Below are 17,581 nucleotides of genomic sequence, written 5' to 3'. Positions count from 1 at the left end.
CCAACAGCGCCTTCGTCGCTGTCGATCCAGGTCGACTGTCTGGAAAGTTCTCTGCTCCTCTAAGCGCCTGTCAGCTGCCCAACGTGAACTAGAAGCTCTCTGTCTAACACCACAGATAACTGGATTATTGGGTAGTTATTTGAGAGTGCATTTAATTTCCAATTGCAAAAAGGAAGAGAAGAACTAACAGCGGGGGAGCCAAACGAAGCCTTTGCTACTACTTGTGTTGACGTTAGTTGTTGCTTGCTGCACTTGGCGTGGTTGGTAGCAAGTGTCAGTTCGTGCTGCGTTGTAGGGATAGGGGGGAATCTGACCCAAAAACGATGACTGCAGAGGAGCAGAACAGCGAGGGGCAAAACACCATGCCCATGGAGGGAGAAGACATCACACCAAAGAAAGATGGAGGTGTTTTAAAGGTAAACGAACTGGTGCTTTTTACTCCTGCTAGAAATAGCTAGGCTAATGTTAGCTGCGTGTAGCATGTATGACGCACAGAATTTCAATGTAAATAGGACGTACAAGCTAGCCGCAGTAGTCGCAACAAAACGGTATATTCCCATCATTTTGCACTGCATTCGTTTTTATGTCATTTGATTCTTGGATGAAGGTGAAATTTAATACTTGCAGTGCAACAGCGTGCATTTCCAGAAGGATCCGTACAGTCAGTCTGTCAGTGCTGCACCGAGCCATTTACGCTCCATACAGGAGAACAATCCTGAATGGATTTATTTAAAAAAAAATTTTTTTGATGTACAGAATCTTAACTGTACAGTGGCTAAGCAGGACACAGACTAAAATTTGGCTTTGGATAACGGCTTTCCATAACTTCTGCAAATGTCTCTCCTTACAGCTGGTGAAACGGGAAGGCACAGGCACGGACTTCCCTATGACTGGTGATAAAGTGTTTGTCCATTATGTGGGGACTCTCTTGGACGGGACACATTTTGACTCGAGCAGGGACAGAGGAGAGAAATTTTCCTTTGAGCTGGGCAAAGGTTGGTCTGCTATCTAAAAGACATCAATACTTCTCAGTCATAGTTGCACAACTATCGGGGTTATTGAAGTTCTCTCTCATTTTAGGTCAAGTAATTAAGGCATGGGATATTGGCGTGGCTACAATGAGAGTGGGAGAGCTGTGTCAGCTCATCTGCAAGCCAGAGTATGCTTATGGATCTGCAGGCAGCCCACCCAAAATACCTCCCAAAGCCACTCTTGTTTTTGAGGTACAGTTGAGTCTTTTTTTCTTTTTATCCAAATTGGGCAGGAATTGATATTAGATTATCTTGGTATGGTCATTTTTAGTAAAATACAAAACAAAATTTAAACTGAAAATGTAAATCATGATTTTATTCCTTCAGTTAAAGCTGAAAAGAAGTCTATATACATAAGACTGCTGAATTAAGATGTTGATTTTAAAGGCTATTTTAATGTTGTCATAATATATACATTATTGTTTTGTACATGGACTCACGCAAAATTCTTAAATGAGCAGCAGCTAAAGGCTTCCACTGTCTGTCATGCCGATATTGCATCTTTTGCCGTTCTGTTCTTTTAAAGCAACAGAGCTTTTAAAACCTCTGCTCTGAGTTTAAATATTGATTTTTGCTGCGTCCCGCCACACGTGAGCATTCCTGGTAATGAGAACACAGACAGCACTTCTAAGAGGGCCCTTAATGATCTCTCCAGCTCGCGTAAAATTCCTACCAGATCTTGGTGCTCCATTATCTTGTATTAAAAAAGTAATGACAATCAAATTGCATGCGATTGACCCGTTCTGCTTTGTCCAACAGCCTTATAGTGAAGTTAGTCTTGATATTGTTTCCAATAAGGTACCACCAAATAAAAATCTGTTCTTATTTTAATAAATCTCATTCAGATTTCTTGTATTCCTTTTTTAATCTAATGATTTAAATAAGTTATTTTATTTTTCTAAACCTTGTCACTGTATGCTTGTTACAGTGTCCTCTTAATAGGAATGATGGGAAGCCTTCTAGTTATTTCTCACCAAATTTTTTTTTCGTACAATCTTTGGTGCCATTTGAAACGGTAAACTCACCCGTGCCTGTAGAGGACTGGGTCCACGTGTTATTGCTTATTGTTGGCCTGGAAAGTCAAAATGTTTACTTATTCATTATAAATGCAGGTGGAACTGTTTGAATTTCGTGGGGAAGACATAACCGAGGAGGAAGACGGAGGAATCATTCGGCGCATCATCACTAAAGGAGAGGGTTATTCCAAGCCCAATGAAGGAGCTGTGGTGGAAGGTATCATTTGAGTGGTTGATGGTTTTAATTACGAAGTTAAGATAACAAGAAATGTCAATCAAAATCTTTAATATGTTGTTTTATTTAAAAAAATGTATATCTTAAGTTTATGCTAAATAGTTTTACCCCAACAGTGTCATTCTGCTTCATTCACTGTAAAGTATCATGTCACATGACAAATCAAGCAGTCTGACGGATTTGTTTTTTGAAAAAGAAAACTTTTAAGAGCTGATCAGATTTTCAGAAGTGTGATAATCCCACGGTTCATAGATTTGATAAAATTTATGAACCGGTTCATAGATTTGATAAAATTTATGAACCGGTTCATAGATTTGATCAAATTTATGAACCGTGGCAACACATGGCCTCATGCAGAAGTGAACAAGTGTGCATATTCACATTTTAAAGGTCAGCTGATAGTTTTCTCATTATCCACACTTGAATAGAAAAATGCTTAAAAGTAGGTTGTAAAACTGGTTTAGCTACACTTTGAAGACCAGTAAGAACTGCTCTGGGTGGTACGCATTTCAGTAACCATAGTTTTCAACGGATTTCAGCCTTCTTTAGTTAAAACAAAGACAGTTTATCTACAAATATAAATTCTGAACGGTCACATCTGGCAGACTGTTGGTGCAGATGGACATTTTTAAAAAACATAATTTTCAGAAGAATAGTTTCATCAATAGAATTGTATTTTCGTTAGGAAAAATATACATATTTTTTGTCTTAGTTTGAAAATGAATTCCTTTTCTATGAAATTAGACTCCTTTGTGTGTTCCATGAAAACAGGTTTGAGATTTCAAGAATTTTTTTGTTAAACTGGAAATATTTTTGTGTCTTTAGATATTTTTGTTTTGTTTTAGTAAAACCTAATTTGGCTCACAAGTACTTCCATCTGGATGGCCGGCATGGCGAAGAGTTTAGACCCAACGGATTTAGGCATTTGACATATTGCCTCTTGCATGACTGAACCTATTTTTTCTTTGTGGATAATTTACTTAAAGATTGTGGTTTGTTGCCAACTTTTTGCCTGCATCTTCTTTGCGATTGGCCCACTTATTTCAGTGTTTCACAAACGTGCATGTGTTCGGAGTCTGAAACTCTGAGTTAATGACCAGCTTCACAGCATCACTTCAGCAATGAAAACACAGTTTTTCAAAGGCAGCCCTGCTTTGTAGTACACACCCCCAAGGTTTGTCACGAGTTAATCCCAGTGTTTCTGTTTCAGTCTTTGTTCAAGGTACCTGCGATGGGCGCGTTTTTGATGAGAGGGAGCTGAAATTTGAGATTGGGGATGGAGAGAGTTTTGGCTTGCCCAGCGGTGTGGAGAAAGCCATCATGGCCATGGAGCAGGGGGAAGAGGCACTCTTCATTATGAAACCTAAGTATGATTATGTTTGTTAGTTTATCTNGTCTCTCGTGTAATATTGGTACTGTTTATTGCCTTGCTGCAAGAAGGCCTTTGGTTGGCCTGGGATTTCTGAATGGAGTTTGCATGTTCAGTCTGTACATTAGTGGGCTACAGTCCATAAACATGACCAGAGGTTTGTGGTCTCTAAATTACCCCCAGGTATTGGTATTAGTGTGTGTGTACGGTTTAACGTCTGTGTTTATTTTATAGGTACGGCTTTGGGGGTGATGGAAGTGAAAGGTATTGTATTCCTTGTGGCGCAACGTTGCAGTACAAGATTAAGCTAACAGCCTTTGAGAAGGTAAGCATATCACAAAGATCTGTGATGGGTAGTTGTTGATCAAGTTTCCTCACATTTGACTTATTTTTATCCAACAGGCTAAGGAGTCGTGGGAAATGAACACAATGGAAAAGCTGGAGCAAAGCGGTATTGTCAAGGAGAAAGGAACACAGTGTTTTAAGGTACATTTTGTTAAAAAGCCAAAAGATTTTATTCTGGATTTAATTGCTCCATGTGTCCTTGCTATGTTTTCTGACCCGGGGATTTTCTGTTACAGGATGGGAAATACAAACAGGCGTCTGTGCAGTACAAAAAGATTGTTGCCTGGCTAGAGCATGAGTCTGGCTTGTCGGATGAGGATGAAAAGAAGGCAAAAGCCCTGCGACTGGCTGCACATCTGAACTTGGCCATGTGCTTCCTTAAAATGCATGAGCCAAACAAAGCCTTTGAAAACTGTGACAAGGTATTTGACTTCTCTAATTCCTGAAAGGGAAGACTGAACAGATGTCTTTCAGATGAGGGTTTTTGCGCTCTGCAGAAGGTGAGTTGTTTAAATCTCAAAAAGACCCCACCATTTCCTGTTGCAGGCCCTGGAAATGGATTCTACAAACGAGAAGGCTTTGTTCCGAAGGGGAGAGGCGCTGTTCGGTATGAATGAATTTGAGAAGGCAAGAGATGATTTCCAGCGAGTTGTTCAGCTGTATCCTTCCAACAAAGCCGCAAAAAGTCAGGTATAACACAAAGTACTAATTCCTCATAAGGTTTTGCCCATTTTCGCATTAAAACCACTTCGTTTATAATTCTACTTTCATTTTATTGGGATTTTGGACATAAAGTAGACAGGAAGCTGGTTTTCAACAAATAAAATGTGAAAAGTTCTGCGTGCTTTTCTTCTCAGCCACTGAGAATGAAGGCTTGGTAAAAGCAATCTCATAGTGGATCTATACTAGCTTTGATTATTCAGTTTAACATTTCTATTGATTATTTGCTAAATAGGTTTACCCATGTTATATAGGTGGGAATGGGTCTGGCTTAAGTACTCCTATGATGGTATTGTTTTTATCAGCAGATAGCCTTTTTAGAGTCTGAATTAATAAATTGATTATTTCAATAATAAGCTAATCACAATTAGTCCAATTAATCGTTTCAGCCCTACTGCAAAGGAGACTTCTTTAATCTGCCTTTTTAAAATTAGATGCAGTGTCATGGAGAAAGCTGTCAAAAAAATTTAATTTGAAAATTATTATCAGAACTTCAAAACATGTCTTTCAACTTTCACTGGTTTCCTTTTGGGTGCTTACCTGTAGTTTTGTTAAACAGCTGGTTATCTCCTTGTCAAATTAGGTGGTCCTGTGTCAGAAACGCATTAAGGAGCAGCACGAAAAGGACAAACGCATCTATGCGAACATGTTCCAGAAATTTGCTGAAAGGGATTCAAAGGTGAGGGCATTTTTCTTTGCATACAACTGCCCAGTTGCCACTAGAGGGCGGCATAAATCATCAAAATGTGCCTTGGAGAGGCACTAATAAAGACTATTGTTTTCCTTTTTGAGCAGAAAGAAGCAGAGAAGGTGAAACCTGAGAATAAGGAGAACGGCGAGGAGGCAATGGAGGTTGAAAATGGGGAAAAGGAAACTCAGTAAAGTGGAAAGCATAGATGAAGATGCAACTGTTATTATGGTTCAAATGTACTTAGACTTTTGTAACCGCCCATTTGTGTTTTAAGGTATGGTTGTGTATATATGTATATGCGAGAATGAGTGTCACTGAGAGCGCTGACCTCGGGCGGGTCTTTGACATGTCGCTGTGTCCAGGCTCTATGGTGTGGCAGCTAGCTGAATGAGTGGGGCTTCTTCGGCTGGCAGCACTCTGGGAAATGGATTTAATAAGTCGATTGTGTGCCATGACCCTTGGCTCTAAACACTTTAAGCCCACAGCTCTGAACTGTGCATGTGTTTTTTTTAATTGTTTTTATTTTTGAAGAAACGTTGGTAGGTAGGAAAAAGAAAAGTGCATCCCAGGTGTTGCGTGCAGAGTTTTACAACCCGTCAAGGGCTCCGCCATTTACCCCCCAACATTTTCTGTCCCGTATTCCTTGTTGTTGCTGTCCATCCGAGCCTCCTCATGGGCCTACTGATCAATTGTTGGAGTATGGATGATTGTGTTCACAGAACTGGTTTGGTTTGAATGTTAATGTCATTAAGTGTGTATGTAGCAGCACTGTGGATTGGCAATGTGATAAAACGTCAGTCTGGGCTAGTTTACAGACTTTGATATTCTCTCAGCAAAATTGTGGGGTTCCCTTAAAGCCCTTGGGTACAGGACTGTTCACTTTTCCTTCGAAAATATTGACTTTGTACTTTTTTTTTTTTTCTAGTGTTGTGCTTGTGATTACTGTACTGTTCTCAACAAAGATTTATAAAGTAGAATTGATAAAGCAACTGGAATCTGTGCATAAACCCTTTGCATTTTAGTCAGCAGTGCCTACATGGACAAAAGCTAAAGTAGATGCCGAATGTAAGATGAGCTTTTTTTTTGAGTTTATCTTTGTTGGGAAGTCACTGCTTGGTGTGTCCTGACAGACTTATAATAAACTGTTCACTACGAACTCTGTATATGTGCCTTTTTTATATCTTTGTCTGTTTTGAGGTTTCCTGTGGCACTTTCCTTTCCCTTCTTTCCTTGATTGAGATCTTCTTACTCTTAAAAACTGAGAAACCGTTAAATCAGCAATACCAGGAATAGCATTTTTTTATGCCTCCCACAGGGGTTTTTGCTCAAAGCTTAAAATAAGATAAATATGGCACTAAAACGGTCTCAAAATTTACGAATGCACATAACAGTTTACCATTGCATAGAACAAGATTTACAAAATGCACAGAATGAGATTCACAGGATGAGTCGTGTGCACAAAGCAATATTTACAAATGAACAGAACAAGACTCGCTGTTGTATTTTTTTTTTTTTTTTAAATGCAAAACACAAATGCATCTTGATTAACAAACTGCTTGTGGTCTGTGTACTTCCCTGCATTTTTGTGAATTGTGAGACTCCCCTGACATGGCTCAAACCACAAGTGTTTTTTTGTTTTTTTTCCAAAAGAGAAATATCAGCAACCAAGCATATCTTTGTTTCAGCCAATCATAAGAACGCACCACGTGGAAGTAAAACTTATGTAAAATCACTTATTGAAGAAGAAAGCTGTCCTCGGTCCCAAGGCAATAATAGCCTTTGTGTATTAGGAAGAGTTGTAAAGCGCTGGTCCTTGAATAAATTATATCAATGTAATATTCAATTAATTTACATTTCTTAATCTGGGACCTGAGGACAAATCTCATACCACAAACAAACTGGTATGACAATTAAAAACTTCTTGAATCAAAGAATTTTTAAGAAAATTATTTTTTTATTGTCATCTTAACCCGTGAAAGAATACAGCAGTCGGAGCCGAAAGCAGATGTGTTGTAGTCAGTGAAATTATCATAGACAAAGCTGAAATTGGTCCCCAACTTGCAGCTTCTGATTCTGTATTTAATGGGAAATCTAACAAAAACTCAACTGACAGCAAGTGAAGAAAAGGAAATATTTATTTCTTTGTCTGGAATCACTGAGGCATGAAATCCTTCTGACTGCGCGACAGACTCCTACATCCCGTGAAAGAAAGTGGTCCACAAAGACTTTGTCCTCCAAAACACAAAGTGAATTATGTGCATTTGCAAATATTGCTTTGTGCACTTGTGTATCATGTGCAGTGGTGAATACTGACACTGTTTTAGCTCCATACTTATGTTTCAGCCCCTTAAACAGTGCTGTTGTGGGGTGTTAGCCATATTGCCCATATTAAAGAAAATACCATCTATTTGTGCTGTGCATGTTTAAATGCTGGTACTTTCACCCTGTCTCTTGCCTTCAGTTACTGAAATTTTGGGGGGTTAGATTTGAAACATTTCGGTGATCTGTGAACACAACCACTTGAGAATTTGTTGTTGCTATATTTTTTTTTCTCAATAATTAATTTTAACCAGCATCCTCCTGTTTATTAAAACCTGTAGTTCTCTGCTCTCAATTTATTAGTTAGTATTGGCTTAAACTTCTCAGCATTTCGCATAAATATCCTTGTGCTCTGTTCAGTGAAAACAATAACTTACTGGCAGCATGTTGCCAAACAAATCACTCCGGTACTGGTTTTACTAGCACAAAGCTTTAACCTGCTTGCCTTTTGTTAAATCCTGAGGCTGTATAATGAGCCTTTCCAAGGTTGCACCTGCTTTAGTTGGCAGGTCAGAATCTTTTTTTCCATGGATGAACTGGAACTCATTTGATCCCCTAGCTTTCTCTCAGGGACGCTGGTATCATCTTACGGAAGTGTTGTTTTTTTTGTTTTTGTTTTTTTTTTTCATCTTTCCCTGCCTGTTGATAATAAATAAGACAGATTTGTTTTGTTCATTAGGTAATGAAGGTATATCAATACTAGCCCAGAAGGGAAAGTCTGATTTCTCTCTTCTCTCTTTGCTGGCATGTTAAGGAAGCCCCGGTTGCTTTAACCCTATAGGTTATCTGCATTTGTTGGCTTTGTTTTATCATTGTTGCTCAATCAATCACAGTGATGTATGGTCATTAAAAGCATATATTTGTTCATTTGTAGGCAGGTGCCAAGTCATCCATGCAGCTCGTAAGCAGTGGGAAGCATGAAGTTCCATAACATTCCTGGTAGATGGCAGCTCTGGAACACATCAGACCAACACCATGAGATGACATTTCTCCTCAGATCATCCCTGATTGTGGAAGCTACATACAAATTAGCCTCGAGCAAATTAGGATCTGTGCCTCCTATCTCTGTCTCCAGAGTTTGGTACCTTAAATTCTAAACAGAATAGAAAATTTGCTTTTATGTGAGACAAGGATTTAAAAAAAAAAAAATTACTAAAAGTCTAGCCCTTTTTCTCCTTAGCTATGATGCCTCAACTGTCTCTGATCAGGAGTGGCTTAACACAAGGAATAATGAGAGTCTCCTAGTTGTAGATATGGGTTACGACTAGCAGATTTTTTTTTCTCCCTTACACTCATCTTTCCTTTAATTTGAATGAATGCAGGCCCTCTGTGAACAGTTTGCTGCAACAGCAATTGCCTTCTGTGGCTTATCCTCCTTAAGGGTTGTGTTGGTGATAAGTGTCAACAGTCCACAGCATGTGTATTTGATTTTCACTAATTATAACATTAACATTAATAAAAACTTGAAATATAAGTCTGTCAGTGTACTTATCAAATAAAGTAAGTCTAGTTTTTAATTTAATTTCTAAAATGAATCACTTTCAAGTACATATTGTTATCAATACAGTATCAGGAAGACAATAATAGTCCCTAGAAGAAAAATTACTTTGCCCAAAGTGTTTTAGATTAAAGTTGATTTTATTTATTTATTTTTGTTTGTTTTAATGTTTGAATAAATTGTGATCTATTTTTCATGACTGACTATCTGATTGTGCATAATCTCACTTTGCACAGATTTAAAGTTTCCTTCAGGGAATAAACCGAAGCAAATCAACATGAGGCAGAAGAATGGGCTTGAAGGGTTGGATTCTGACGGGAAAACAGGCGGCATTAAGGAAATACGTGTGGCTTTACCTGTAACAGGTAGATCTCTTGGTGGGGGGTTTTCTACCTGGTTGGCTTCTACTCATGTTTACTCCTCCCTTGGGCACTCAAATCAAGCTAACGCTAAGCAAGAATGTATCACTTCCGATGTGGCCTTTCAAAATAACAAAACGTTAAATACATGTGTAAAAAACATCAAAACGATCATTGAAATGTATTCATTTTGTTAATAAACTGGTTAATAAAGAGTTTTTATCCCACCTCTGTCAGAATAAAGCGCGTAAGAACCCATATTATTTTTTTATTTCACTGGTATCGTCACGCGTCAGGCTTTATGTAGAAGCGCCAGCCCAGCTTGCTGACACGTTGTGCCTGACTTGATTAAATTGAGACGGGGATGAAGCTGGTGTGAGATTTCACTCCTCGTTCGTTTCATTGTGCGCTTCAATGCGTGGAGGGAGCAGAGGTCAGCGCGCCAGCGGGACGCCCTCCCGTGATTGAGACTTACAGGAAACCCTTTGAAATATTTAAATGATTAGGATAGAGATCAGTGCAGATCACCGGGTGACACAGGTCAGGATGTTTTGTTTTCTTGGATGAGAGGCGCCAGTGGACTCTCGCACCGGGATCGCTCGGGCTTTCAGGCGCACTGAAGTCGCAGCGCTCCTCCCGGGAGCAGCTGCGGGCGGCTGGCTGGCTGGCCGGCCGCCTGGTTCGTTCTCTGGAGGGAGGGCTCGCGTTGAGTCCTGGGGTCTCCCCCTGATAACAGAGCGGGGGTATCTGTTCGGGAGCTAATTTCGTCCCGCAGTCAACATGATCACGGAGTTTTTCCCCCTGAAGAAGCTGCGGCGGAATGGCAAATATTTTCTGTTTGCGGCGATTCTCCTGTTTGGACTTTTGGCAGTTTACCACGAGATGGTTGCTGCAAGAGCTTGGAGCAGTGACGTCGGTAAGTTGGGACTCAACAAGTGTTTGTATCTTCAACTTTTTTTTCCCCTTAACTTTGCTGCAAACTACAAGTAACCTGCATGAATGTGCAGTAAGTATAACATTTTAAGGAGATTTGTGGATTTTACTCATTGTCACTGAGCATCTCTGGACTTTGTGATGAGTTCTTCATGAGTCAGGTGGCTTATTTCTGAAAGAGCTTAAATGATTGCAGAATACAATTGGAAGGTTTACTGATCGCAAGAAGCTGAGTTATTACGCCTTGGAAAATTACTCATTGAAAATTCTAACTTTTAACATGTCACGACAACAATCTTTTATAGGATAGATCAACACAATGTAGTGTACAGTTATGAAATGGAAAAAAGAAGAAATATGTGCGTGTGTGTATATATATATAATCTTGTCAGAGCTGATAAAGTACTTCAGGTTGGACTGGAAATGCACCTTCCAGTACTATGTCTCTAATTAACATAGTTGGAGCCATCCTACCAAAGCTAGTAGAGATACACGGGTCCACAATATTTACAGCTGAAATACTGAAATATACTTCTACTATTGACTGAGAGGGGCTGAGTACAAATGTATGCCACTTTTTTTCAGATTTTCATTTGTCAAAAATAGTGTTTAAAACCACATATCATTTTCCTTCCACTTACTTGGCAGTAATTTGTGTTGGTCTGTTATGTAAAATATGTGAAAAATCTCAAATGGTCCAGGTATTTGTCGATACACATTGAACGACAGGACCTATTAAAAAACAAAACATAACAAAGTAAAAACAAAGCAAATGTTAACAGTTAAAGAAATCTTGAAGCGTTTTATTAAGATTAAAGCTTATAGATTTTGTGAGTTTGCTGATCAATGTCAAAATCTGTTTCCACATAACTTCAAATGCAGTAAGTTTCCTTTACCCCAATAGTACCTGCAGCAACTCAGACCTGTCATTGTGTTCATCGGAAACCAGAGCCTAAGGCAGATGAAGCAACAGTATTACAAAGATGTGGGTGTTTTGGCTCTTTTATAGACAATAAGGAGGGGTTAGGCAAACGGTGGGGTCAGAAGGTCAGTCGAAGCTCAGAATGCCTCTCTCAAACCACACATCCTGTGCACACTGCTTTATTTTCACCTCATGCCAAAACGTTCTGTCTCGCTGTCACACTCAGCAAACTGACTCGAGGATGTGGCTGCGGCTGCCGAGTGAATGGAGATGAAAACAGCCAGAGTTTTCAATCTGACGTCTCCCCACAATAAAAGAAACAGAAATGCATGATGCTTTCAACAACACGTCGGCGTATGAAATGGGGTTTGTCGGGCTGCACATACATTATGCTCCTTAACAGAAACATGATTCTCTGATGGGGAAATGTGATGGAAATTCTTGTGATTTGGCTCGAGCTGAATCATCTGCTATGCGGACTCTGTTGGTGCTTATCTTTAATGCTTCAAAATGAAGGCCAGGCAGCTATCGGTTTTGTGGGGTGTGACGTTAAAACTCCAGTTAAGTTATCAAAATTAGACAAAGCCTCTTTTTAGTTTGAGGTGTGATTCATTTGGAATTTAACAAGGTGATAGCAGTTTATGATCATTCATTTATCTACGCATCCATCTTCAAAACCATCTGATCGTTTGTTTCTTGTATTGACATTTCCGATTACAATCTTTGCTTCTCTTTTATTGGGCAGTTAGAATGCAAACCCATATTTTGGTTAAGCTTGGCCTTACGATGAAACAGAGCAGACACTTCATTGTTTCTAAAATACACAGTAAATAAATTATATGGCAAGTCAATTTATAGGTATTTTTTTAATGACATTAAAATAACAGCAACTAGTTGTTTGTTTGGGATTGACAACGTCAACTAAGTGTGTCTAAGGTACTGATTAAATTCATTTAGTTCTTTGGCCATGAGATATATACTGACTTTGACCTTCTTAATTAAGTCAAAGTGTTTCATTATTGTTCTTGAGAATACATGGTTTTGAACACTTTTTTTTTTTTTTACAAGCAAAAATCTGAAAAGTGTGGCATGCATTTGTACTTAAGCCCCTCTCAGTCTATAGTAGAAACAATAGTAAAAGCTAATGGGATCTTGTATGAAAGCATGGGAAAAGAGCTTCTTCCTACCGGGAGCTGGACCCAGACATGGGATAAGGGTGTGTTCCACTGGAAGGAGAGCTCTGAGTGGACCTTGACCTCACTGGAGGGACTATAACCACCTTCTTGGCTGAGATTCTCAGGCCAAAAGGGCTATGTAGTATTAATAAGTCTATTGTTGTTAGGGCACCCTGACACCTTGGAAGGAATATTTAAATAATTTTCAAGAAAGTATGTTGCTTGAAATGGAGCATATTGTGTGTGGAGACAAAGACTTGGTTTTACTTCTTCATTAAGTCATAGTATTTCTTTGTTGTTAGACAGTCTTTTGTTCTTAGGGTAAAACTAAAATTAGTGTCTGCTTTTAATCTGCAAATCGATGCTGGTTCTAATGTTTACTGAAAGTTTGTTTTTTCTAATGTTGAAGTGAATCAGATTAACAGTTGTTGACTCTGTCTGTACATTTGGCTGCTGATAATCCATCGCTTGGAATTAGAATGACTGAGATGTTAACATTAAATGTCACCAATCAAATGATGACAAATGGTGCACATTGTAATATCTAATAGTTATTTTCTCTACAAATGTTTTAAAGTCAGGATAAGCTTCTTTCCAATGGCCCTGTGTTTTCAGTGCTAATGATATTACTTCAGCTTGACTTTTGGTAACGGGTTTCTTCATTCCAGGAACCCCAATGTGACCTTCAAAATCAAATTAAACATCAATCCTAAAATTTAAAGTCACGTAATTTACAGCCATTTCTAAAAGAAAAAAAAATCCATACGGACTGCTTCCAAGCTGCAAAATGACCTTGCAATGTAAATTTCTAATAGTGCTGGAAAATAAATCAATATATATCGTGATAGGTCCAAATAATTGTTCAATAATTTTACTGAACTCCGTTACAAAACTGTATAGCATTCTGGGTGATGTAGGCATAAAAAAAGCTGCAGAGCTTCTCATGGCTATCTAAGAAAGGTTGGTGTTATCAACTAGCGGTAGGTTATCAATTACCTGCTGAGTAACTTGTGCAGTAACAGTTTCAGGTTTCACTTGAAAATAAACAACATGGAGTGAAACGAGAAAATGAGTACAACAGCTTGATAGGAAATTGAGCATAAAACAGAAAAGGTCACGCCACTATTTTTGTATTTTTTCAGCTATTTAAACCAAAAAAATAGTCAATAATTATCAATATTGACTGATATAAAAACACTTATGTTGTGATATGTTATTCAGCCATAGCTTCTGACTGACAGTCACTTATACATACCATGCAAAAGAGTCTCTTCACTGCATGACAAAAGATAAAAGATTAAGCTTATTTTATTACAGAGCTTGTTTGGAAACTAAATTAGGCAACACTGCAAGCGGCTTTCAGTCCTGCTTTTTCAGAAGCTAAATGCACGAGTGCGACATAAAGGCAACTACTTTACATAAATCTGTCATAAAATTCAAATAAAAGTGCCTTTAAAGCTCCCCTATTAGAAAATAGAGGCTGCATTGCTGTTTTTGTTTTCCCTGTGCAGCAGGGCAATCACATGTTCATCACCTCTACCCCAGAGAACAAACCGATGCAGATTGGCAGCGCTGGTCGCTACGGGATCGCACACATGCTCGGGGTTTAAGATACGACTCTTTAAGGAATAGTTTGTTTTTCCCTCATGTAAGTCACACTGGCTCTTAGTACAGATAAGTTAACAGTGCTGAAGTTAATAAAGTCCTGATAAGGAAACTAGTACGAAAATTTCTGTGGTAAGCATTCGAGTTAATTTTAATAAACAGGGAAGGTCATTGTGAAGGTTATGCAAAAAAAAAAAAACAAACAAAAAAAAAACATTGCACCAGTCTGTCTCCTGTGTCATCTATCATTTTGGTATTTGCAGTTTCCTTGGAGAATATTTTTGACATTGTCTGTATTTTCTAATATTCTGCAGAATGAAGGAAAAGTGTAAACTGCATAGCTTACAGTTTAAGACTAAAAGCAGCATCGCTGGGGAAAAATACAAATTGATGGTGCAGATTTAGAGGTTTTAGTAAAAGGCCAGTGGAAGCTTTATGGCTCAAAAGTAAATGAACATGTGGCCATGAAGTAAAAAAAAAAAAAATAGTTGAATATCAGTTGTGGTCAGCTGTTTTTATCAGCTCATCTTCAAGTTATTCTTCAGTATCTTCTCACTTCTAACCTTTAGTGAATTGATTATATTTGGCTGCAGATTACTTTTTTTTTTCCGGAGATATGCGTTTGTTTTTAAAGCCACTTTGTGCATGATGTTTTGATTTATGTTGCTTTTCTGCCTTAAAGGTATTCTGAAATACCAGTAAGCTAATTTCACAGGCAGTTAGTCAAACCTTTGAACAAGATTTAACATGTTTGACAGTAAATGTGAAATTCTTTGAGGTATATGTCTCTTAGTTAACTTAAACTTCCTTTAATTAACTGCTCTGTTTTAAATGTGTACCAATTAAATCAAGTGGCTACTTTTACTTAGTAATTTCTTTACCTGCAAAGCACAACACACATTTTTATATGAATGCCATGTTCTCTCATCTTTCTTATTTTGAAGAGTGGATTTTAGTAAGGATCTCTGTGTTGCATCATATTTATATCCCCAGGAAACAGGCAGTTTAAAACCAGTGGGACATGTTTGTGCTCCACTCTGTAGATTAAAAGAGGAGCAGAAAAAGGTTTGTTGAATTGCATTTGCTCTGCAGCATATGGATAGTGAAATAGTTTAATCTGCTCAATTATAAACCTAAACAGATAAAAAATGTATTAAAAAGCCTCCATTACATTGATTCCACAGAAATTTAATGTACTGCTAATTGTGACACAGGCAGTTTGGCAAAAGGATAGCTCACTGTAATTGTTCTGATAGTTTCTTGTAGTAACAATAATAATACATTTATTTTAAGGCTTTTTATGCATCTTTACCATGTGTTTCTGTAACCACTTTGTTTTGTTCTGTTCTTGAGGCTTAGCAGGGATTTACCTCTTGTGGTTAATTCTTTGAGGCTGTGGGTATGATCATTAACCAGCAAATGTGCACACCTTCATCACAGCTCACTAGACTCCAGTTTTTGTTTTTTGTTTTTTGTTTGTTTTGTTTTGTTTTTGTTGTGTTTTTTGTCTTTTACTACGCAGAGAATTTTCCACCAGGCTTGTCTAACAAAGGTATAGCCTGTTTCCCCTCTAAAATAGGAGATGGAATAAACCTTCCCATAAATATTGCTTAGTCAGCAGCAGCTCAATTATCTGGCTTATGCACATAATCTTATTTTGGTTATGAATAATGTGCAGCACCCTCCACATTTGTTAGCTCCCCTGATAAAGGATATAGGGAAACATAGGAAAAGCGAAATTCCTCTCAATATGCGATTATGACTTGTGCTATTTATATTTATAGGGTTAATAATAATTTTGTTTCCCATTGAAATGTATGGGGACAGCTTTAAATTCATTCATACACGTAATCCTAATTACTAAGGATGCAACCCCTGAATTTGAACACAACAAGGTTAGCTGACTGACTAATGCTGGCATAATGAATAATGTCAACTTCATTATTTCAAAAATACATTAAACCTCTGATGGGAAACTGTGACAAATGACTCATTGCATAATAAATATGCATCGTGTAAATTTGATGCGACTCTGAGCCACCCTTCAAAATGAGTCATTTCTGCCTTTATGAAGGCAGAACATGAAGACAGCCACTTGACTAAACCAACCAGCATCTGCAGTCAGAGCAATAATTGGAAAGCTAAGTGTGTTTACTTTCCACCACCACACTCAGGGCAAAAATATCACAAAGTTCACTGCTGTAGAATTGCAGACATTGCTGCAATGAAAGATATGTTTTTTCCAAACATGTTAACGAACGAGATGGAGATGTTTAAGATCTAGGGTTTTCAATATGTGTGTCCAGCATAAAATATGAATCGAAAACCTTTCATGGAGATAAATACAACACCTCATCTCAAAAGCCTTTTGACTTTGACTAAATGTTTAACAGGAACTTACATTTTACAGCTATAAAAAGCTCATTATGATAAAAAAAACCCATCACCGTTTATGAATCAGATTTAGGTCAGTATATGTCTACATGAAAATTAAATATTCATGAAGGTTTATTCATGTTCATGACATGTGATATGTCATGTTTATGAAAGTGTCATGTCAGTCTTATTCAACCCCCTTCAAATAAAGTGTTACCAATATTTCTCTTTTTCTTAACCAACACTCCAGGGTTACCCATGATGTCACAACTGGCCTCCACATTTCAAGGGTGTGTATTTGGAGAGCTCCACCCTAGTGGTAATGACAGACCTTCGCAGGGACTTCAATCCCAGCTCGCTCTCTGTTACCACAGTCATAAAAATCCACACAGTGAGGGCCTATTTTGAAAAACACTCTATAATTTTAGAAAACATGGAAGAGGTCAGTGGGGACAACTCTTTGCATCAAACTTGCCAAAAGCACCAAACACGTTTGCAAAGTTTAGGGCTGACGGACTGCAAATCAACCACTACTTTAAGCATTAAGCTTGGCGTTTGTGATTGTTCCAGTGATTTTATTTTATTTTTTTTATTTTTTATTTCTGAACATGCATTTCTGATCATCAAGTTTTCCTACTTTTCTTCAGGTGCAAATCCCGACAGCAGCAACTGGAGGAGACCCATGCTAAATCAAAAGGTAAGTGGGGTCAATAGAAAAAAAAGAATTTGCATAAATAAAGGTGATGCAAGACTGTGTGTTTAGAGGCAAATGGAAGAAAGCAAACTAAAGCAAAATGTGGCTCATTGTGTTTTCTAGGTGAGAGAAGATGGTCGACCAGACTGGGTGGAGGATCCAGACTCTTGGAGGTCCAGCTTCACTCCACAAGCATGGAAACCAGAGGTGTGTGTGTGTGTGTGTGGGGGGGGGGGGGGGGGGGGGGGGGGGTGGGGTGGTGTGTGGGGGTGGCAGATTTGGGGGGGGTTTTT

General features: G+C 38.4%; 2 protein-coding genes across 3 annotated transcripts in view; both read left to right on the top strand.

Moving 5' to 3' along the window:
• The first annotated feature begins 55 nt into the window (after positions 1–55).
• On the top strand, positions 56–5,954 carry fkbp4 (FKBP prolyl isomerase 4). Its single transcript, XM_015044774.1, has 11 exons — positions 56–416; positions 851–995; positions 1,081–1,223; positions 2,144–2,264; positions 3,493–3,649; positions 3,886–3,976; positions 4,054–4,137; positions 4,233–4,418; positions 4,543–4,686; positions 5,300–5,395; positions 5,512–5,954. Exons 1-11 carry the CDS (start codon positions 324–326, stop codon positions 5,596–5,598), a joined length of 1,347 nt encoding a protein of 448 aa, XP_014900260.1. The 5' UTR covers positions 56–323; the 3' UTR covers positions 5,599–5,954.
• Positions 5,955–9,909: 3,955 nt separating this feature from the next.
• The window catches only part of b4galnt3b (beta-1,4-N-acetyl-galactosaminyl transferase 3b), a 29,684-nt gene continuing 22,012 nt past the window's right edge, over positions 9,910–17,581 (top strand). Inside the window, exons 1-3 of one of the 2 annotated variants that reach the window (XM_015044766.1) lie at positions 9,910–10,499; positions 17,242–17,291; positions 17,412–17,495. In XM_015044766.1, the coding sequence (XP_014900252.1) occupies positions 10,364–10,499; positions 17,242–17,291; positions 17,412–17,495 (270 nt within the window). In that variant the 5' untranslated portion in view covers positions 9,910–10,363. The remainder of the gene's footprint in view (positions 10,500–17,241; positions 17,292–17,411; positions 17,496–17,581) is intronic. The other variant, XM_015044767.1, reaches the window with a different exon arrangement.

This window comes from Poecilia latipinna, unplaced genomic scaffold, assembly GCF_001443285.1.
Source record: "Poecilia latipinna isolate Pla-1442-1.1 unplaced genomic scaffold, P_latipinna-1.0 Scaffold689, whole genome shotgun sequence".
In the NCBI taxonomy this organism is placed as follows: domain Eukaryota; kingdom Metazoa; phylum Chordata; class Actinopteri; order Cyprinodontiformes; family Poeciliidae; genus Poecilia; species Poecilia latipinna.
The sequence above is the reverse complement of the archived record's forward strand: the minus strand, read 5'-3'. Positions and strand labels throughout refer to the sequence as shown.